Source organism: Glycine max, chromosome 17 (assembly GCF_000004515.6).
Source record: "Glycine max cultivar Williams 82 chromosome 17, Glycine_max_v4.0, whole genome shotgun sequence".
In the NCBI taxonomy this organism is placed as follows: domain Eukaryota; kingdom Viridiplantae; phylum Streptophyta; class Magnoliopsida; order Fabales; family Fabaceae; genus Glycine; species Glycine max.
In genome coordinates, this window is record NC_038253.2 from 20573388 (window position 1) to 20597853 (window position 24466).

At 34.5% G+C, this 24466-nt stretch overlaps 1 protein-coding gene across 1 annotated transcript; it reads left to right on the forward strand.

The window, feature by feature from the left end:
• Positions 1–1845: 1845 nt before the first annotated feature.
• On the forward strand, positions 1846–5678 carry LOC100809971 (L-ascorbate oxidase homolog). Its single transcript, XM_003550035.4, has 9 exons — positions 1846–2006; positions 2144–2295; positions 2402–2511; positions 3083–3353; positions 3472–3568; positions 3695–4040; positions 4325–4693; positions 4800–4878; positions 5324–5678. Exons 2-9 carry the CDS (start codon positions 2149–2151, stop codon positions 5528–5530), a joined length of 1626 nt encoding a protein of 541 aa, XP_003550083.1. The 5' UTR covers positions 1846–2006; positions 2144–2148; the 3' UTR covers positions 5531–5678.
• The last annotated feature ends 18788 nt before the right edge of the window (positions 5679–24466 follow it).

The following is a 24466-nucleotide window of genomic DNA, read 5'->3' on the forward strand; positions in this document are numbered from 1 at the left end:
TAAAATTGTGATTTATTTAAAAAAGGTATCACGGAAAATGAATAAATATATTGAGGATAAAAGTGAAACAAAATATATAAAGTTAGAAGCTAGTGTTTCAAAAAATATTACTTCAAATAGCATTTCAAAAAACACTAGAAGCTATTGAGAAGCTACTAAAAAAATTGCTTACTAAATAGTCAAATGAGCTTTCTAGCTAGTAAATAAAGCTAAAAAGTAGTTGAAGTGCTTTGCCAAACATAGCCAAAAAATACTACTTCAAGTAGTGTTTAAAAATAACTTGCTTATCGAATAACCAAATGCATTTTTCAGATAATAAAAAAAAACTAAAAATTAATTAAAATATCTTACTAAACATAACCATAATCAATTGACATGGTTGATACCCATGTGAGTTGAGTATAATAGAAAATACTAACCCTCTGTATTGTGATTAATCATGGTTTATTTAATGTCTAATTGTACCTTAAACATGATTATATTTGAAGGAGAATAAATAAAAAAAGTGGTCGATGAATATTTTCAATTCCAACATCTTAGATTATTGGAAATTGGTTTTGGAATTCCATTCAAGTTTTATTGGTCTATATCACTTTGTTACTCAATAATCTCAATTCACTTGTCCATAATATTTAGAAGTTGAGTCGAGTCGACTATCTCTACTTTTATTTTTGCTTTCTTACACTATGTTTCGACATTTTTGCTTTCCAACACTATGTTTGTTTCCACTTGATTTTTCCTTTTCAATTTTAAATTCAAGTAGTTCGTAATTTTTTCTTCTTATATTGCATTGAACCCCTCTGTTCACTTTTATTTTTTGGATGAGCAAACCCCTCTGTACACTTATGAACTTCACATGGAACAATTATGAAATACGATAAATGCAACTATCAAATAAATCCAAAAGAAATTAAATAAAAATAGCCTTTATCGGTGGCACGGTGCCCCTTTCACGATTATCCAGTCTTCCTCTTTATTGTGGCATAGGTCAGTAGGTGTGAACTATAAACACGATTGAACTATTTGTATATCTACTTTACAATTACTTTTTTTTATTATTATTAAGCTGCAGTTTTGAAAATTAAAGAACTTTTTTTTTCTTGCTAATGCTGATCATTTTATTAGTATGAAATAAAGATCAATTAAATTTTTTTCTTTTTTGCTGAATAAGGACTAACTAAAATTTGAATTCTGAAATACTTGATTCAAAGACATAAATCACTACCTGTTTGTTGTGTCGTGTCCTTTGTTAGTTGAAAATTAAAGAACTTTAGCTATACAAAGCTTTCCTTACATATCAACACTTATCGTTGGCTAAACCCGGAGCAATAATTAAAATGAATGGTGAGAATACATCTGCAACTGAAAAAGGAAAACAAAATTGATATAATCAATGGCGAAAGTTCAGGGGGTAGGGGTCAAAAAATGCAAGTGGTGAGCTGGGTAAAGCTACGGTTTCACTTTAATAATGATATATTATTATATAGATATATAAAGTTCAATTTATAACAGGTAAACACTCAATCACGATAGCTCAATCCATAACACACGCTCACTTTATAGGATCATCTAGTTTGATTTCCCAAAATATATTCTTGAAGGGGTGAGAAATTTTAACTGTGATTAAATTACGAATCAAGGATTAATTTCATAATCAATCCCCAAACTGAGTTCCATAGTTAAAGAGTCAAACTTGTGAAGATAACTTAAGATTTTACAGGAGAACCAAATACCCTAATCACGATGCTTAAAAGAAAAATTAGGTATAATAAATTAGTAAAATTATAACTTTAGCCTGAAGCAACACCAACTTATGAAAACGCGTTAACACCGCATAAAATGGATGATGAATTTGTTACCTTAACACCAAACATAGTCCAATTTTTTAATTATATTTTCTTGGCAATCGTTCTTCGTATATATATCACATGTAATATGAGGTTCCAGCAGTGCAGCCTCCAAGACTTGGTGAGTGTCACTGCTGAAGAGAGAACCACGCAGAACTGGTACATTTCACTCAACTTGAAAGTGAAAGTGATGCTTCAAGTTTCAGTTCCTAGTTTCTTGCATTCTTTCATTTTCTTCTCTTCAATGAAAAATAAGTGTGCATTTTGTTACCATTTTATGTTTTGTTTGTGGACAGACGCAATGGGAAGCACAAGTTTGCTTCATCTATTACTTGGTGTTGTTTTGGCTCTGCTGAGTGTGTCTCTTGTGGAAGGAGAAGATGCATACAAATACTACACGTGGACTGTGACATATGGCATTCTTTCTCCACTAGGTAGTCCTCAGCAGGTGGGTAATATAATGTGCTTTCATTATTGGTTCTAACTTCTAAGATATCTTTAGAGAAATTGGTTGATGCTGAGTCTAAAGTAATAATAGTGTTTGAATTCTCAAGGTGGTTCTTATCGATGGTCAGTTTCCTGGGCCTCAACTAGACTTGGTAACTAATGAAAATGTTGTTCTCAACCTTGTAAACAAGTTAGATGAGCCATTTCTTCTTACTTGGTGAGTTTCTCTTGTTTTTTAGTGTCTTGTTTCATACTTTAACTCAAATTTGCTTAATGGTCTCCATTTAGTTCCTTTTAGAATTGGGAATTTGAGGGAGTAGGTGTCTTTAGTTGCTTAATCATGTTAGATGTTAACATGCATCTTTGATGGAAAGAGATGGAAAGGAAGGTAGCATTGCTGTTATAAACGACTTTTACTATTTTAAATCCAAGGAGTTTGGAGATTTTAGATCATCTTCATAATGTGATATTTTTTCATTTCATTTACTAGCTGTATAAACTTTTTAGCTAAATAAAAAAGCTGCATTGCTAATCAAATAAATTTAGACAAATTACAAGTGACAACGTTTTAGTCAATAACAGAAAGAATAACAAGAGGTTGAGTTTCCACTTTAAAGTTTTCTCAGCTCAGGCATCTGACAATAATCTTTCTTTCGTTTAGCCTTCAAATTGAAACTTGAAGAGTATATATATTTATGGTGTAGAAGCAGAACATATGCATTTTCTAGTATGCTTACTTTTTAAGGGGTTATTTGAGAAAATGGTTTAACATTGTTTTTGTAAACCAGGAATGGCATCAAACAAAGGAAAAACTCATGGCAAGATGGGGTATTGGGAACCAATTGCCCCATTCCTCCAAACTCAAATTACACATACAAGTTTCAGGTCAAGGATCAGATTGGAACCTACACATACTTTCCATCGACTTCACTGCATAAAGCAGCTGGAGGGTTTGGAGGACTCAATGTCTACCATAGATCTGTCATCCCAGTTCCTTATCCGTACCCTGATGGAGATTTCACTTTACTCATTGGTGATTGGTACAAGACTAACCACAAGGTATCATCAACTTGTGCTTTCCTTCACATTATTCTCATGCATTGTGGTTCCTAGAAAATTTGCCACCTAATACTCATAAGTCATAACATAACATAACATTTTGTTTTGATATTTGCAGGTATTAAGAGAATCTTTGGATTCTGGAAAATCTCTTGCCTTTCCTGATGGTCTCCTTATCAATGGCCAAGCTCATACAACCATAAATGGGGACCAGGGTCGGTCTTTTCAAAAAGGATATATTTAATTGAACCTCCTTTTGCAATTTCCAAGTGCTCAGTTTCAACTTTATCAAATTTGTTTCTCCATTCACACTATTCATGCTTAAGCTTTTTCACTTTCAGGAAAGACCTATATGTTCAGAATCTCAAATGTGGGCATGTCAACATCAATTAACTTCAGAATCCAGGGTCATCCTCTGAAGCTAGTTGAGATTGAAGGATCACACATTGTCCAGAACACGTACGACACGCTTGATGTGCATGTTGGGCAATCAGCTGCTGTGTTGGTAACCTTAAATCAGCCTCCAAAGGACTACTACATTGTTGCCTCAACAAGATTTTCAAGAAAAGTTCTCACAGCAACTGCAGTGTTACATTATTCAAACTCTAACTCTCCTGCTTCTGGACCCTTGCCTAGTCCCCCAATTTACCAATATCATTGGTCTGTGAAGCAAGCTAGAACCTACAGGTTGGAAAAAATAATCTAATCAAAATCAACAAGCCTTAAATTTGAATTAGTTTATCTAGAATATTTTAGAGTGTAATATCTATGTACCAATATAAAGGGTTTCTATACTGTCAAGTCAACCAATTAGAAATCATTCTATAAATGACTTTTGAGTTAGATATTATAGAAGTTAAAAAGTTACTATATATGATAATTTCTAATTGTTTGACAGTTATACTTACATTGTCCGTGCATAGACTATTTACTCTTTTTATATCTGCTAAAATAATTGATTGTTAGTGCAGATGGAATCTGACAGCAAATGCTGCTAGGCCTAATCCACAAGGGTCATACCATTATGGAAAAATAACTCCTACAAAGACAATTGTGTTGTCCAATTCAGCACCTTTGATTAATGGAAAACTTCGTTATGCTGTCAACAAGGTTTCTTATGTTAACTCTGATACACCGCTCAAGCTTGCTGATTACTTCAACATTCCTGGAATCTACAGTGTTGACTCAATCCAAACCCTTCCTTCTGAAAGTACTCCTGCATCCATAGCCACCTCCGTAGTGCCAACTTCTCTCCATGATTTCATTGAGGTTGTTTTTCAGAACAACGAAAATGCCATGCAATCTTGGCATCTTGACGGTTATGACTTTTGGGTCGTGGGGTATGTCAGCTTCCTTTATTTGAGTTCAATTTTCTTTTCTTATTTTTGAAGCAACCATCTAGACTTAACTTATTTATGGGAATGATGATGTTGTTCATTGCAACAGTTATGGTTTTGGTCAGTGGACACCAGCCAAAAGAAGAACCTATAATCTAGTTGATGCTCTGACCAGGCACACTACACAGGTAATTAACTTAAAAAAATTAGTGTATATAATTTATATGTATAGAGAGTAAGAAAGATGAGAAGAGTAAATCTAGATCCTATGACCCTAATGGATGATTAAGATTGTCTTAATTAGTTTTAAATATTTACTATTTATTTCAATTATACAACAGAGATTTGTTTACCCTTCTCATATATGTGTGGAAACGTACTCTTGTATCTTTTTTTTAAGTGTATAATGGTCGTACTGAAATTTGAATCTAAGATCTAATGTATACTATTTAAATCCCCTGCTACTAGGCCAACCCTAGTGAGTAGTGGGTTCTACACCTATGTATCTAAATTTGTTTGTGTGCCTGCATATATATATATATATATATATATATATATATATATATATATAATAAAATGTGCCAAATTGTTTTCTTATGGTATGCTAATTTGGTGTGCTTCAAATTCATGTAGGTATACCCAAATGCTTGGACTACAATATTGGTGTCCTTGGACAATCAAGGTATGTGGAATCTGAGGTCTGCAATATGGGAAAGGCAGTATCTTGGGCAACAATTATATCTCAGGGTTTGGACTTCTGAGCGCAGCCTTGCTAATGAATATGATATTCCCAACAATGCATTGCTTTGTGGCAAAGCTGTTGGACATAACAACCCCTAGTATCACTATCAACACCAACTAATCATATTGTGCCGTTTTCTAGTCATGAGGGTTTGACTAAAATTGGAAGAGTTGGAGAGAATTTCTAAAATTTCTGGCTGTCTTGTGTAAATTTGAGCATGGTCTTGTATCAAAATTTCATTGCTCATATTCGTATGTGTATTTTAGCAATTGATTTTGTAGTTGATTATTTGAAATCCTAAAATCAAGGTATATAAGAAATTATAATTACATATAATAAAATGTGAAAAAAAATATAAAAGATTAAACACATGAAATTTAGAATCTAACATAAATTGTGATGCATTGCAGTACTAAAACATTAAAAAAAAAACAATTTGAAGCCAAAGAAATTGATAAATTCAAATTTGTGTATTGAAATTGAACCCTTGAAATTGAGGTCTGTTATGATTTGTCCAGTTGCTCTCTCCCAACCCACCACCACACACCACAGGAGACGACACTTTGTTCATTTAATTTATTTTATTGTTAATTGTTAGTTGTTTTTTTTAATAGAGAGATTTGAATTCAGGATTTCTTTCTCTCTCTCCTTTCTCTTCTACTTTCACCACGAGGCACTAGGCTCATTGGTCAGCTACAAGAGTGATGAGCGTAATTTTGTAGGAAGAAGAAGGCAATGGGAAGCGTAGAGAAAGGAAGAAAAAAACTCCATAGCTTTGACTAAACAATATTGCTATTTATAAGAGAAAAAGTAGCCCCGTTAATAACCAAGCATGAATTAGGAAAAAATTATCATTTTTTTAACATGATTTTGAACTTTTTTTTTTAGATTCAATGCACGAAACTTATTTCATTAAATTCATCCACATGGAAACTATAGAAATTGACCGATATTTGAAACATAAAAGGTTATAAATATGTAAAAAATGAGTTATGAATATTAAGAAAAAAATGTGACATTAGATTTTTAGGTTTTTACTTGACAATGAAACTCACTTTTCTTACATTTGTCACTTTGTTTGTCTCTTTTTTGTCAGACTAGTTGATTTTCTTATTTTTTTTATGTAAATGAATCTAAGTGATAAATTTTACGTCTTGAATAAATAAATAAATGTTTAAAATCGTGTTAAAAAATTGAAAAACAATCAATTTTTAGAATGAATTAACTTGTTATGAATTAAAAAAGAAAATAATTTTAAAATTTTTAAAAGTTAGAGGACAATTTAAAATAAAAAAATTTAGGATATCATTTATATATTTTAACCTAAAAACACTGACAATAAATAAATTTAGACCAATTCGAGCCTCATGTTGTGTTGTACAAACTACATGAAGGCCGAAGCTACAGCTGACAAGTGTTTAATGAACGAATCAGGGAATGAAACCCATAAATATGGAAGGATCAGGCCGATAAAAGTTTTAAGAATAGAAATATGCTGCGTTGGAGTGTTGCTATTAGCACCTCCGAAATTACTCTCGGTGCCTCCCACACATTGAAAATTACCTCCCTACTTCCACCCTTTTCCCTACCACTCCCCTGCCCTTAAACACCCCCACCCCCACCCCCCATCTTTTTAGGTTTGAACTACTGTGTACTTTTGTTTTTTAAAACAATTTTTTAATTTAATTTATTTATTTGTTAAACAATATGTTGTGCACTCGATACGATAGACCACGTGGATGGATAGTCATCAGGGGAGTGACACAGGTCAATCACCAGACACACCCGATACTGAAGTGTGTGTTTGATTATGCATATGTTGTTTTATGTTGAGAGGAACACATTACTTTTATTGGTTGAGAGAAATACGGACCTCAATATGTTGATATGGGTATTATGTGTGTTGTTATGTTTTAGATATATTGTCATCGTATTTGTGTTAATATGTTGGTTGTGGTTTGCATTAATGTTGGTTCTGTGTATGAATTTTTGATAAACTTTCATGACCAACTTAGTTATACGTTATGTTAATAATTAGTTCATCGACAATGTCTCTAACTAATTAGATGTATTTATGGAAATAAGATTTAGCACTTAGTTACATGACCTTAGTTAAGAACATTGATAAATAACTTTGAAATTTATTTAAACCATGTTTGCATTTGTGCAACTTAAGTTTTGGTAATTTAATTTACAAACTTAAGTTGTGCATACACTTCAAAAGACTATTTTTAGTTTATGAACTAAGTATGTGAAATTTGGTTAGCATATTTGTTTCGGTCGTTCTATTCCCACTCTTGGTTTTTCTTACACAACATTAATTGAAGGCTTGACTAAGGCTAAGAGCAAGCAACAACCAATTTATCTTTTCTTCTTGAAGCTGCATCTCACTCTTGATAAGGGGGAAAAGGTTTAATCTTCTATTTGCTGATGTTTATTGTTTTAAATCAAGTCGGCATTTTTCAAGAATATATGAAATTCTATTGATCTGAATTTAACAAATTCCTACAACCAATATATGTACTCTCTTTTGCATTGCAACTACATCATTTCAATTAATCGCTAACAAATGCTTTCCTTTTGCAACTCTTTCTTTTTCTTTCACAGCCCATTCGCACTTCCTTTTGTTGCTAGCTAGTCTCTCCACTATTGTATGAATCTCTTTTCTTTGATATTTTGAGTGTATGTTATAATCATCTTGTCGCACAATTCATCCATAAATATGTATTTTGATTTTTTTTAGTGAGAATTGAGTTATTTGCCATCTTGTTTCATATATGTCATATCAGGATTGTATGCCAATGTCAAAATGTCAATCGTAATAAGAAAGAAGAAAATCCTTGCCAATGGAATGGAATTAAAATAATTTACAATTCACACCAATATATTATTCATCTTTGTTGTATTGTTGCTATGCTTGTATGCTTATCTACTCTCTTTTTCATTATAACTAACATATGTCTTCCTTTTGTAGATGAACACATTGAGACTATTGGAGGTGTTAAGCATCCTGCTTGTCCCTACCATCCAAGGGAGTGCGCGATGTTAGATGGATGTTAGACCATCAAGACGTAGGCTATAACACCCTAAGGGTATTATTATAATTATGCTTATTTTTCTAGAATATGAAAATTAAAAACATTTATAAGACATTATCATACAGAAGCTAATAAATAAATATGCAAATTAGAACTTAATTATAATATTGTTAAACGAAAATTCTCTCTTGTAACAAGGGTCTCACACATCACATAAAAGGAATTACATATAATCATAAAACATTATTAATTATGTTCTCCATAACAAGACTCAATGCTCCCCAACACGCGTCATCACCTATTTCCTGAAAAGAAGGAAACTTAAACAGGTGAGACATAATGTCTTTGTGAGTGCTCTAAGGATTCTACAGTTGGATTAGACTCTTCTATCCAAACACCCCATCGTTCATTTGTTTCTCATGGCTTTACCCTCACTTGGTATTTATCAAACTTTACTACTTCTATGGTTAAGTCTGCATCCACCGAATTGTAAGATCTTGCCTCAAACTTATCCCTTATACTCACTGCACTAGTTCGTCTTCACTAATATCTTGGGATTTACTCTTAGTCTAGCTTATACTCAACTTTACTCTTACCACACTAGCTCTCCCACTTGCGGTAACTCTACTTCCTTTACTCGGGCTTTACTTTTAAGCACTAGCATCACTTTAGTCTATGCTCAAAAGAAATATACATTATAACATATGCTCACATAGTGTCATTCTAAATAGGTCTCTCTCTATGACCTTAAAGAGTCACATCTCATCCATTGCAAGTCATCACAATAGTTTCACATCACAAATACCATAACTAAGGATGAAACTATTCACACATAACACAACATCAACCCAAGGCATTCATGACATCCTCATCATCAATCACACAAGTCATACCAACTCGCAATAAATGCATTATGAAATGCATTATTCTTTTCTCTTTTCATATGCATGTGATATCAGAAAAACATTTGTGAAAGAAGCTTGGGAGGACATGTAGTAACGAACCCACATGGTTCCATTAGTACAGTCTATTGTTGGCTGCATATTAAGGCTACCTAGTCTTGCAAGGATACTCTAACCCATGGAATCAACATGAGTCACATGAAGATTCCAAACTAGATAACTCCCAAAGAAAGAGTCATACTTCAACTCATTCATGCCCTCCCTAGTTAAGCTCGACCACATCTCCAGACTTAAAAACAATGCACATTTATGATACATGTCTCAAATATTCAAGCACTAATTGTTCTATTGAACCTCACATCACACAAAATGAGCTCATTCTCACCCCGCATAGGCTAAGTCACCCTTCTCAACGACATTTAACCATACACTACTAGAAAAAATATTTTCTACGAAGACTAAACGATGATAGATCCTCAAGAACCATCTTAGTATATAAGGCAGTGACAATTTTGTAAATACGAGGTTTTTTAACGAAGACAATTTTACAAAAATCGTCTTAGAAGGCTGTCATTCTAAGACGGCTTTACAAAAATTGTCTTAGAAGGTTTTCCACTTTTTTAATATTTGATGTCTAGCTCCCTCTACTCTCTCGCGCTCTATATTGTCACTCTCCCTCTCACTCTTCGACTCCCTCTCTAGGGTTCCCAAGCCGTTGCGAGAGGGATCAAGGCCACCTGTTTGTCAACGCCTCTAAGACCAGATCCATCGTAACAAAGCGATCGTGCTGAGCTTGCACCTTGCCGTGAGATCCTCCATGACCAGATCCTTAAGTTTTACGTGTGTTGTGAGCTCACCGACGCTGGAATGGAAGCATTCGCAAAGAACTAGAAGGGATTGAAGAAGGTCTCCTGCAGATCGTGCACGTTCGGGTCAAGCCTAGTGGTACTGTTCCTCCACGGCTTCCCGGAGATTTGGTACATGTGGTGCCACTAGCTTTTGCCCCTTTCTACCATGGGCTAGCGGGCCATCACCCCTGACCTCTGTGGCTACGGCGACACTGCCGCCCTACCTGACGCTTTCTTGTACTCTGCCTTCCACATCATTGTCGACCTCGTCGGGCAAAGATCTATGTTAACACTACATTTTACTGGTACGTTTTTTCCTCTGAGATTTGTGTTCGTAATGGTTATATGTTATGGGAATTCTAGGTTTACAGCTATATTTTATCTATACCTTCTTCAGAATGATTCAAGAGCTTATCAAAGAGCTTAGTACTCCAACACCAGGTTCTAAGGACTTATTCTTCCCAACCAAATATTCCCAATCATTCTTCGTGCAATGGAAAGCTTTTCTTTGGAAACAATATTGGTCATATTGGAGACATCCTCCATATAATGGCTTTCGACACTTCTTCACATTAGCCTATAGTGTAATGTTCAGTCTAATTTTCTGGAAAAGAGCAGAAAATATGTTAGTTATTTAATAATTTACAACAAGATTTATTTGATCTTTTGGAGCCATGTACTCTACTGTGATGTTCCTTGGAACCAAGGACACTTTGGGAGTGCAACCAGTTGTTGACATAGAAAGAACTGTATTGTATCATGAAAAAGCAATAGGTATGTATTCAACATTGCCCTATGCACTCGATCAAGAATAAATTTAGAGACGTGTAAATCAATTGTTCCTAATTTTACATAGTGATATACAAGGTTAATTTTATACATATAAATTAAGTGAAAGAGATAGTTGGGCTATGTGTCTTGTCTGCCAGTAGGGAAGTATATTTTAACTCTGCAATAATGCAAATGGAAGTCAATTTGTGTTATCTTCATGATGTGATTTTTTTAATCTTCTCAATTTAATTTCGATATTATCTCGAATGGCCTCTCCCAATTATTTCAATTTATACTATGCCCATGATGCTAATATATCATGTGTAGATGCAATTGGCTTTGATGTTTTGATGATGATCATGATGATGTGTTGCAATTGATGCAAATGGGCTTTTCAAGATTAAAATTCAAGACAATACTTCAAGATTACAAGTCACAACATCAAGATGATCACTAGAATATTAGGAAGGGAATTCCTAATTGAATTAGCAAAGGTTTGGCCAAGTGATTTAAATTAAAAAGTGTTTCTCAAAGGTTTTACTCTCTGGTAATCGATTACCAGAGGATGTAATCGATTACTAGTGGCCAAATACGTTTTATAACAGCTACAAAAATTTGAATTCGAAATTTTAGACTGTGTAATCGATTACACAATTTTGGTAATCGATTACTAGCAGTTAGTAAACATTTTAATTCAAATTTTAAAAGTTGTAATCGATTACACGATTACCGTAATCGATTACCAGACAGGATTTTTCAGAAAAATAATTTCAAGAGTCACAACTTTTCAAAGGCTTTATTTATGACCACCAATGGTCTATATATATGTGACTTAAACACGAATTTCCTAAGAGATTTTCAGAACAACAAAGTGTTTATCCTCTCAAAGAGCAAATTCATTTTATCCTCTTAAGAATTCCTTGGCCAATTCAATTGCAATTCATTAAGGAATTATTTGAGTGCTCAATCTGTAAAATCCATCTCTTTCTAGAGAGATTTGTTCTTCTTCTTCTTCTCATTCTCTAAGGGATTAAGAGACTGTGAGTCTCTTGTTGTAAAGGATCTCTAAACACAAAGGAAGGATTTTCCTTGTGTGTTTAGAACTTGTAAAAGGAATTTACAAGATAGTGGAACTCTCAAGCGGGTTTCTTGGGGACTGGACGTAGGCACAAGGGTGTGGCCGAACCAGTATAAAACTGAGTTTGCATTTTCTCTTCCCTTAATCTCCTTTATTTATTATTGCTTTATATTCATATTCAGATTGTTTCATTTGAATTAATATTTAAGAAGATTGTCATTAAGGGAATTCATAACTTGAGTAAAAAGTGAAATAGATTTTTAATTAGGGGAAACAGTTTGAAATATCTTAATTCAACCCCCCCTTCTTAAGATATTTGAGGCCACTTGTCTAACAAGTGGTATCAGAGCTTCATTCTTGTATAAAGTTTAAGAAGCTTCAAGAAAAAGATGGCCTCAACAAATTCCTTATTTCCGAAAGGGAATTCTATCAATAGACCTCCAATCTTTAATGGAGAGGGTTACCACTACTGGAAAACCCGAATGCAAATTTTTATCGAGGCAATAGATCTAAATATCTGGGAAGCCATAGAAATAGGGCCTTATATACCCACCATAGTAGAAAGAGTTTCAATAGATGGTAGTTCATCAAGTGAAAGCATAACCATAGAAAAACCTAGAGATAGATGGTTTGAAGAGGATAGAAAACGAGTACAATACAACTTAAAAGCCAAAAACATAATAACATCTGCCCTAGGAATGGATGAATATTTCAGGGTTTCAAATTGTAAGAGTGCTAAGGAAATGTGGGACACTCTTCGATTAACACATGAAGGAACTACAGATGTTAAAAGATCTAGGATAAATGCACTAACTCATGAGTATGAATTATTTAGAATGAATGCAAATGAAAATATTCAGAGTATGCAAAAGAGATTTACACATATAGTAAATCATCTAGCAGCCTTAGGCAAAGAATTTCAAAATGAGGATCTTATAAACAAGGTGTTAAGATGTTTAAGTAGAGAATGGCAACCCAAAGTAACGGCCATTTCTGAATCAAGAGATTTGTCTAACATGTCTCTTGCCACTTTATTTGGTAAGTTGCAGGAACACGAGATGGAACTATTGAGATTGCACCAAAATGAAGAAAATGACAAGAAAAAGAAAGGAATTGCTCTTAAAGCATCATCCTCAATTCAAGAAGAAAGTGATCAGGATAATGATCCAGATGATGATGATGATGATCTAAGTCTCTTTGTAAAAAGATTCAACAAGTTTCTTAAAGTTAGAGGAAATCAAAGGCGACCAAATTTTAAATCAAAGAGAAGGACAGAAAATTCATCCTCTATTCTAAAATGCTTTGAATGCAATCAACCTGGACATCTGAGGGTTGATTGTCCCATCTTCAAGAAAAAGATGGAAAAATCTGAAAAGAAAAATCATAGTGAAAAGAAACTGAAGAAAGCATACATCACATGGGATGAAAATGATTTGGAATCCTCTGAAGATTCTGAAAATGAAGAGATAAATCTCTGCCTTATGGCCAAAAGTTACGAAAGTGATGAAGAGGTAACATCTTCAAACAACTTATCTATTTCTTTTGATGAATTGCAAGATGCATTTGCTGATTTGCATAAAGAATCAATTAAACTTGCAAAATTAGTTTCATCATCAAAGAAAACAATTTCAAATTTAGAAAATGAAATTTCGAAATTAAACAAAGAATTAGATCTTCTTAGAAATGAAGTCTCAATCTCTAAAACAAATGAAAAAGTTAATATCTCCACTATTAATGACAAGAAAATAACAGATTCTTGTAGTTGTTGTGATAAATATGTAAAAGAAATTAAAGAGTTGAAAAATTCACTTGCAAAATTTTCATATAGTAGAAATAATTTAGATGTTATATTAAGTAAACAAAGATATGTGTCTAATAAAAATGGACTAGGGTATAAATCTGAAAAACAACAAAAGGTTCATAAAAACGTTTCCACTTCCACACAAAAATGTAATTCTAATTCTATCACTTGTGTTTACTGTGGAAGAAGAGGACATGGCATATCAACTTGCTACTTCAAGAAAAATTACAGTAACATTAAAATGATATGGGTCCCAAAAGGATCCTCAGTTTATACTAACATGCAAGGACCCAATAAAATTTGGGTACCTAAGTCAAAAACTTGATTATGCAGGTGTCTTTGAGAAAGAAGTGGTACATAGATAGCGGATGCTCAAAACATATGACTGGAGATGCATCAAATTTTACATATATATCTCCAAAGAAAAGCGGGCATGTAACATATGGTGACAACAACAAAGGTAGAATTCTTGAAGTGGGTAAAATAGGTACAAATTCTTCAAACTCCATTGAAAATGTTCTACTTGTTGAAGGCCTTAAGCACAGTCTGCTTAGCGTTAGTCAACTATGTGACAAAGGCTATCTAGTATCATTTGATTCTCAGAAATATCTTATAGAACATAAGCATGACATTAATAAAAAGCATGTAGGACATAGAGTCAATAATGTTTACATGATAGACTTAAGCATAAAACAAGAAAACAATCATTGCTTTCTTAGTAAAGATGATGATCCATGGTTATGGCATAAAAGAATTGCTCACATAAACATGGATCACTTAAATAAGTTAATTTCAAAAGATTTAGTAGTTGGTTTGCCTAAATTGAAATTTGAAAAAGATAAACTATGCGAGGCATGTCAAAAGGGCAAACAAACAAGAGTCTCATTCAAACCTAAAAATGTTGTTTCAACCACTCGACCATTACAGTTATTGCATATGGATCTATTTGGTCCATCTAGAACCATGAGTTTTGGAGGAAATTACTATGCTCTAGTTATAGTTGATGATTTCTCTAGATATACTTGGACACTATTTATTACACATAAAAGTGATTCATTCCAAGCATTTAGGAAACTTGCTAAAGTCATACAAAACAAGAAAAATCTCAAGATTGCATCCATTAGAAGTGATCATGGGGGTGAATTTGAAAATAAAGATTTTGAATTATTTTGTGATGAACATGGTATTGAACATAATTTTTCTGCACCAAGAACCCCTCAACAAAATGGAGTTGTTGAGAGGAAAAATAGGTCATTGGAAGAAATTGCAAGAACTTTATTAAATGATACTTCTCTTCCAAAGTATTTTTGGGCTGAAGCTGTCAATACTGCATGTTACATCATGAATAGGGCCTTGATAAGACCTATTTTAAAGAAAACCCCATATGAGTTATTTAATGGTAGAAAACCTAATATTTCTCATCTACATGTTTTTGGTTGCAAGTGCTTTGTACTTAATAATGGTAAAGATAATCTAGGAAAATTCGATGCAAAATCTGATGAAGGCATTTTTCTTGGATATTCATTACAAAGCAAAGCATATAGAATATATAATAAGAGAACTATGAATATAGAGGAATCCATTCATGTTACCTTTGATGAATCTAATGCTATATTGTCAAGAAAGAATATGCTAGATGACATTGCAGATTCTTTAGAACATATGAACATTCATGAACAAGATTCCAAAGGAAATGACAAAGGAAACAATGAAGATCCTCCAGAAGAAGGCAAATCCAATGATGCACTCCCAAGAGAATGGAAAACTTCAAGAGATCATCCCCTCGACAACATTATTGGTGATATCTCAAAAGGGGTAACAACTAGACACTCTCTTAAAGATTTATGCAATAATATGGCTTTTGTATCCATGATTGAACCTAAAAATATAAAAGAAGCCATAATAGATGATAATTGAATCATTGCCATGCAAGAAGAATTAAACCAATTTGAAAGAAATAATGTGTGGAAATTAGTAGAAAAACTTGAAAATTATCCTATCATAGGAACAAAATGGGTTTTTAGAAATAAATTAGATGAACATGGTATAATTATTAGAAATAAAGCCAGGTTAGTAGCAAAAGGGTATAATCAAGAAGAAGGAATAGACTATGAAGAAACATATGCTCCTGTTGCAAGATTAGAAGCCATTAGAATGCTATTGGCATATGCATCCATAATGAATTTTAAACTTTATCAAATGGATGTTAAGAGTGCCTTTCTAAATGGCTTAATTCAAGAAGAGGTATATGTTGAACAACCCCCTGGTTTTGAAATTCCTGATAAACCAAACCATGTTTATAAATTACAAAAGGCTCTTTATGGTTTGAAACAAGCCCCTAGGGCATGGTATGAACGATTAAGCAATTTTCTTCTAGAAAAAGATTTCTCCAGAGGTAAAGTGGATACCACATTGTTCATAAAGAGAAAGCATAATGATATTTTGTTGGTTCAAATATATGTTGATGATATAATTTTTGGATCCACTAATGATTCATTGTGCAAGGAGTTTTCCCTTGATATGCAAAGTGAATTTGAAATGTCAATGATGGGAGAACTAAAGTACTTTCTGGGATTACAAATCAAGCAAACTCAAGAAGGTATATTCATCAATCAATCCAAATACTGCAAGGAATTGATCAAAAGATTTGGGATGGATAGTGCAAAACACATGTCTACACCGATGAGCACTAATTGTTACTAAGATAAAGATGAATCTGGTCAGTCTATAGACATAAAACAATATCGAGGTATGATCGGATCTCTTCTTTATTTATCTGCTAGTAGACCTGATATTATGTTTAGTGTATGCATGTGTGCTAGGTTTCAATCCAACCCCAAACAATCACATTTAAGTGCAGTAAAGAGAATCATGAGATATCTATTAGGAACAATCAATTTAGGATTATGGTATCCTAAGAATTCAACATGTAACTTAATAGGATATTCTGATTTTTCCGGATCTAAAACTGATAGAAAAAGTACAAGTGGAACTTGTCAATTTATTGGATCGGCTCTTGTCTCATGGCATAGTAAGAAACAAAACAGTGTTGCTTTATCTACTGCTGAAGCGGAGTATATCTCTGCCGGTAGTTGTTGTGCACAGATTTTATGGATGAAGCAACAATTATCTGACTATGGCATCATTCTTGATCGCATACCTATTAAGTGTGATAATACTAGTGCCATAAATCTATCCAAAAACCCAGTTCAACACTCTAGAACTAAACATATAGAGATTAGACACCACTTTCTTAGAGATCATGTCCTAAAGGGAGATTGTGTATTAGAATTTGTTGATACTAAGAATCAACTTGCTGATATTTTCACTAAACCTCTCCCCAAGGAAGTGTTCTTCTCTATTAGAAGAGAATTAGGTCTCTTAGATGTAAGAGATTTAGAAAAATAGGGATTGATTGGTTGATTGAATGGTTGATTGATTGGTTGATTTACTCTTACCTTTTGATTGTAGATGATTTTGCTTGATCTTGTTTAAATTCTTGTTTTTATGATAGAATTTATGATTTCTTGTGTATATAATAATTGAATGATTAAGTTTAGTGTATTAGTAGTGAAAATTAGTCATATAGGATGTATTTGAGCATAAATATAGATATTTTCTTAAGAAACTAGCCTAGGATAGGCTCTGGTAATCGATTACCATCCAGTGTAATCGATTACACATGAACAGGCAGCCTGTAATCGATTACAACATCCTGTAATCGATTACCAGAAGGCTTATTGGGCCTGTAATCGATTACCAATACCTGTAATCGATTACAATGCGTCATCTTCTATAAATACTCACGAAATCAGAGCTGCTGCGCAGCCAAAGCATCCTCCACGTTTTCCTCCATACCTAGAACTTCAAACCTTCGATTCTCACTCAATTCTTCACCAAATCACGTCCCGTAAAGCCCAATCTTCCTCTTTTTTCACTCCTCTTTCACTTCCACCGATCAAAATCCAGAAAAACTTCATCAAATGGCAGAGCCATCAAAGAAGAGAAAGGGATCATCCTCCACCGCTACCGCTGCTGCCCATCGCCGTCACGGCCCATCCGGAGCACCCACAGCACCTATTCCTCCTTCTTTGTCATCTCCAAGATCATCAACACTGTTTTCATCCGATGATCAACGTCTACGGTACCTTTCTCAGTTTTCTTCTAGAATAATCTTAGATCCTAAGTACCTAGACGTAGAGTTCTTTAATGATGAAACGTTTGATTGCTATCAAGTGTTTCAAAACTCTGGTCTTGTTGATTTCATGTCATTAAAATTGCCGTATTATCCTGAACTTGTTAAGGTCTTCTACTGCAATTTAAAAATTCAGGATGGTATTATTATGTCTGAGGTGCATGGTACTTCTATGGTCATTGATCAGTCACTTTTCTTTTCTTTGACTCATTTACCCAGTCAAGGTGCACCTTTTGAGGGCACCATTGTTGATGACTGGAAATTCGATTATTCAAGTCATGATGCTCGTCGCATGGTCTGCAATGATCAAGCTGAAATGACCGGTAGATTGCTGGCCGGGTCATTAACTTTTGATAATCGCATCATGCATTATATCATTGTTAGAATTTTGCTTCCTCGGTCTTCAAATTTAGCACAAGCCTCTGAGGAGGATTTGATTCTTATGTGGGCTTTTCTTACCGGTCGTCAGATCGACTGGGCCCATTTGGTTCGGTACCGAATGCATAAGGCATTATGGGCCAATGCACCTCTTCCTTATCCACATTTGATTACTCTGTTTTTGCATCATTTTCAAATTCCGCTTGATGATGAACCCTTTGTTCAAGTCAAGTGTTCCTTTGCAATTGGTGCTGGTGCAGTGACCTCCTTTGGGTATCGTAAAGATCGGAATGGACAATGGCTGAAGAAGGATGCACTCCCTCCTCAAGATGAACGTACTCCTTCACCTCCCCCTCAACGTGAAGATTTCGCACTCATGAATGAAGTCCTCTCCGAATTACGGGGTCTTCGTTCTTATGTTGGTGACCGCTTCGACTCGTTAGATTCACGCTTTGCCGGTATGGACATTCGCCTTACACAGCTTGAAGAGGATGTCGGATACATTCGTCAGAGTTTTGATCTTCCTCCACCACCTCCATCTTCTTAGATTTTAGTTTCTGACTATATGTCTTTTTATAAGCCGTGTATTTTGGCTTTTAGTTTCTTAGAATTTACATTATTATGCTAAGTACTTTGCTTATTTATCTTTTGGTTTTTAAATTTCAGTCTTGGATATTTTGTGGTTGTTGACATTTTATGTTATTTGAATTCTGGTTTGATTATTTCTTGTTTGTGAGTTTGGCTTATTGTGTTTAATACTCTGATATTTATATCTTGCTACTCCATTGTTATATCTGTGTTGATTTCCGAGTTCTTTGGCTTTTTGATGTTGCCAAACGGGGAGAAAAGGTTGCTTAACAAACTTAGAAATCAAGTGATCATGTATTTCGAAATATAGGGGGAGTAAACGCATGCACATTTTATCTATATACAATTGTTTGTTGCTTGCTTGAATCTTGATTTCAGGTATTGTATTGTCATCATCAAAAAGGGGGAGATTGTAGATGCAATTGGCTTTGATGTTTTGATGATGATCATGATGATGTGTTGCAATTGATGCAAATGGGCTTTTCAAGATTAAAATTCAAGACAATACTTCAAGATTACAAGTCACAACATCAAGATGATCACTAGAATATTAGGAAGGGAATTCCTAATTGAATTAGCAAAGGTTTGGCCAAGTGATTTAAATTAAAAAGTGTTTCTCAAAGGTTTTACTCTCTGGTAATCGATTACCAGAGGATGTAATCGATTACCAGTGGCCAAATACGTTTTATAACAGCTACAAAAATTTGAATTTGAAATTTTAGACTGTGTAATCGATTACACAATTTTGGTAATCGATTACCAGCAGTTAGTAAACGTTTTAATTCAAATTTTAAAAGCTGTAATCGATTACATAATTACTGTAATCGATTACCAGACATGATTTTTCAGAAAAATAATTTCAAGAGTCACAACTTTTCAAAGGCTTTATTTATGACCACCAATGGTCTATATATATGTGACTTAAACACGAAATTGCTAAGAGATTTTCAGAACAACAAAGTGTTTATCCTCTCAAAGAGCAAATTCATTTTATCCTCTTAAGAATTCCTTGGCCAATTCAATTGCAATTCATTAAGGAATTATTTGAGTGCTCAATCTGTAAAATCCATCTCTTTCTAGAGAGATTTGTTCTTCTTCTTCTTCTCATTCTCTAAGGGATTAAGAGACTGTGAGTCTCTTGTTGTAAAGGATCTCTAAACACAAAGGAAGGATTGTCCTTGTGTGTTTAGAACTTGTAAAAGGAATTTACAAGATAGTGGAACTCTCAAGCGGGTTGCTTGGGGACTGGACGTAGGCACAAGGGTGTGGCCGAACCAGTATAAAACTGAGTTTTCATTTTCTCTTCCCTTAATCTCCTTTATTTATTATTGCTTTATATTCATATTCAGATTGTTTCATTTGAATTAATATTTAAGAAGATTGTCATTAAGGGAATTCATAACTTGAGTAAAAAGTGAAATAGATTTTTAATTAGGGGAAACAGTTTGGAATATCTTAATTCAACCCCCCTTCTTAAGATATCTGAGGCCACTTGTCTAACATCATGGCTACATTTTCTCAGGAAATAGAGTTACACTGACACTTCTAACTTCACTCTACACTGTGGAGTATGTCAAATGGGAGTAATTGGCCAGAAGGTGATTCCTTAGTACCTGATGCTTTGTTGTATGCTACTTACGCACCTTAGCCTATTCTCGTTTGTTCTTATGATTTCTGAGTACTTGTTTTTTTGTGAACATTTTAGACGGCAGTGGAGAATGCACAAGCAACTGGTTGTAAGAAACTCTCAGAGCTGTAAACGTCAGTATTCACACATGATGCAAACATTTTACATTCAGGAAAGATCTTCTCTGCTTAAAAGGTTGGGCACATTTAATGATCTTGAAGTTACTCTGAGAAATTATGGTGACAATGATATGGATGAGATTGTTAGCATTACTAGCCTTGAAACATTTTCACTAAGTTACAAGGTCTTTTCTTCTCCATAAGTTTGTCAGAGTCCCTTGTGTTTGCATCATTAATGCTCTACTTTTGGTTCTGGTTTTTGGTGCACTGGCTATTGTCTATAGTATTATCACAGTATAATGGTTTGCTCTCTATCAATGTGTTGTCTGCATTATTCTCAATTTATTATATTTCAATTAGCACTAAAATATTCTATTATCTTTAGTGACTAAAATATATTTTATTTCACAAATCTCTCCTGCAGGTCAGGTGGTCTTTGATGCACCATAGCACCTAAAAAGTCTGTAAAATTGTCAAATTTTATGCGTTAAACCACTTGTTGTTTCTGCAAGTTCAAGTGCTCAATTTGTTCATTTGGTTGTGAAAGGAATCATTTTTTTGTTGTCTACAGGTAAATCTCTATATGCTTGATGATTTGAATTCACTTAGTTGAGACTTAAGAGGTTCCTGCTCTAGATGAGAGTGTAGATGGAGCCATAGAGGCATATGTTGAGCTATATTTACCTCAGTTATTATACTGGAAGACATACTAATTCATAAGAAGGAATGACTGCATATTTCTTGTCTGAGCTTGGCATTATAGTGCACGTGGACCACCCCAACATAGCTAGATTGATTGGATATGGTGTTGAAGGAGGAATGTTTCTTGTTCTTCAATTGTCTCCACATGGTAGCCTGTCATCCATACTTTATGGTATATATACTAACCATTTTGAGAGATATTGGAATGCAATCACTATTAGAAATTACACTTTCAACATCGGTTATTTACGACATTCTACATCAGTTCTAAAACCGATGTTGAAAGTATCGATGTTGAATGTATTATTGTTAACATCGGTTTTTAAAAACCGATATTAACATAAATATGATAACATCGGTTTTCTAAATACCCAATGTTATACACAATGAACTACAGCAAAAAAAGTGTATGCATGATGGACGTTGACATCGGTTTTGTAGTAAAACCGATGTTAATGTTATATATTGACATCGGTTTTCGAGCAAAACCGATGTTAATATATGACATTAACATCGGTTTCACTAGAAAACCGATGTCAACGTTCATGATGTATAAATAACCGATGTTAATATGTAAAGGTTGACATCGGTTTTCTGTATAACCGATGTTAAGGTGCATGTTGACATCGGTTGTTGCAAATAACCGATGTTGTTTACTATATTAACATCGGTTTTTGTTAATAACCGATGTTGTTTTCAAGTTTTTTTTATATAAACTTTCTGTTTTTACAATAAACCCAAAATTGTACCTGTAAAATGCAATTTTAGACCCAATTCACAGCAAATAAACATTTTATTCTGCTTTGAAGCAGTTTTAATCATAATAAACATCAAATAATTGATTTATCATAAACAACAATCAACAAATGAATTCAATGTTCAAATTACATAGGAAATGTCAAAAATGTTAAACCAAAGTAAACTAAGCTAAACTTAATGTCCCTAAATCCTAGGTGTTTGATCTCTAACTCGGAGATAATACTGTGCCCACTGCATCTGCAACGCCTTTAATCTCTCTGGCTCCAATGGTCTAGGATCGTTAAAATACTGCATGATGAAATAAATCATAATAAGTTAATAATTTAATTCAAATTATAAAAAAATTGAATTTGTTTGAAATATACGTACCGCTTCCTAGTTATTCCTAAACTTCATAAAATGATGGTGGACATCCAGTGCATGACATAGTAGCCGCACTCAGTACTTTCTTTTTGTCTATTACACTAAATACATAATGAAATTTGGATATTAATTAAACAATTAGTGTACAGACACATAAGAAATATATATAAGTGGAAGTTTTATGTAAATGACGTACCTTGACGACAATCCACCAAGCAGGAGCCTTTGATTTAGGCTGTGGAGCATCATCAAGACCTTTTAAAGCACTGTTCCATGCGAGTAACAATTAAAAAGTGGTGTTGTTGAGGTATTTGAATGCAAATGAATTGAAAATAATACTAACCTGTTAATTATCCCTTTAAGGTAATTGGCTGGCCTGTTATGCAATGAACAAAACCAGACAACTAGGTGTTCCTTGGGCACAATGACCACCACCTGCCAGTGTCCGCTGCCGTGGGGATGAATATGGGTTAGTATATTAGTAATCATTGATTAAATTCAGTTATTTTGTGTGACTTACCCATTTAGGTAGGCTCCAAGATAGACATCCCATTTTGAACTCTGCATTCAAGTCTTTATGTAACTTTCAGACTCAAACTATGATTACCGCAGACCTCTGAATGGACTGTGGCACGAGGAATCCATAGATATCAGAATTCCCCGCTCGCATACTTGTTTCAGTGAGATGCTTGTTTATGTTAAATCAAAGTTAAATATTTATGAATTAAAAGCAATAACTTAGGTAATTAAAAGTAATCTAAAATGACTTACAGAATCCACAACTGTAACATTGATATGCTGAGACATTGACCACCGTGTGCGATTTCGAAGAGGTCTTCGTGCTTTATGTAGAGCGGGAAATCTGAATTAAAGACCCCGAACACGATGGCATCGCATGTAACCTGATAAGGTCTCAAGAAAAGCTCTGGGATGGTCAATGTCATCAGATAATGCGGATCATCGACCTCCAGATCGGGCTTTTGAGGTGGTTTTGCCGGAGACACAACTGCCTATTCATGAAACAAAGTTAAATGGCCTAATTTGAGGCATGCTGAATGAATTAATTTAAAAAGAAGAAACATATATTAAGAGTAAAGTACCTGCTGTGATAAAGACTTGACCAGATGTGTTGGCCTAGCAAGGAAGGTGTGAAATGCCTGCCCCACTAAGGAAACCTCATCAGTGGGTATAGGAACTGGAGCATCCGCATCTGTAACCTTCTCCATACCCACCTTTACTTGGCCAGGCAACAAAGGAGTGTTATGAACGGCAGTGGATCCCTTATAAACTCTCCCCAGGGCAACCAGGCGGGCAGGATCTGCTTTGATGTATAAGCCGCACCTATCTGAGTCACTCGTCTTAGGATCGTTTCCTAAGGGATCAACACAACTCCGCTTTGTGTTTACTCGAGGACCTGAGGGACCAACCAAAGGCTCGGTAGGTAGTGCAAGTCCTTGAGATTGCATTTGTGACTGAATCTGGGACTGCATCTGGCTGAACGATGCCATGAGCTGTCGCGTCACTTTTTCTGTGATGGACTCCTCTAGCTGGTCCCTGATTTGTTGGGTCAGCTACTGCAATTCTTCAGGAGGTAGGGAGGAAGAGCTGCGGGACATCCGTGGAGCCGATCCAAAGTATTGCTTGATGGTGACACTGGCTCCAGCAGCACGGACATGTCCAGGGTGCTCTGGACATCCAATAACAGCGGTGAGAACATCCTGACGTCCATGGGGGACAAAGGATCCCTGTGTCGCTTTCTCCTCAAAGGAATCCTGCACAGAAAACACACAGTTGTATATGCCATTCACAAAATATTGAAATATAATTCTAATAGTTAGTTGAAAATGACTTACGATTGTAGAAGC

Excerpts from the sequence above, each read along its gene's own strand:
- LOC100809971 (XM_003550035.4), top strand. The coding sequence starts at position 2,149 with ATGGGAAGCACAAGTTTGCTTCATCTATTACTTGGTGTTGTTTTGGCT. Across the intron at positions 2,296-2,401 it reads CACTAGGTAGTCCTCAGCAG|GTGGTTCTTATCGATGGTCA; the intron begins GTGGGTAATATA and ends TGAATTCTCAAG. Across the intron at positions 4,694-4,799 it reads TATGACTTTTGGGTCGTGGG|TTATGGTTTTGGTCAGTGGA; the intron begins GTATGTCAGCTT and ends TCATTGCAACAG.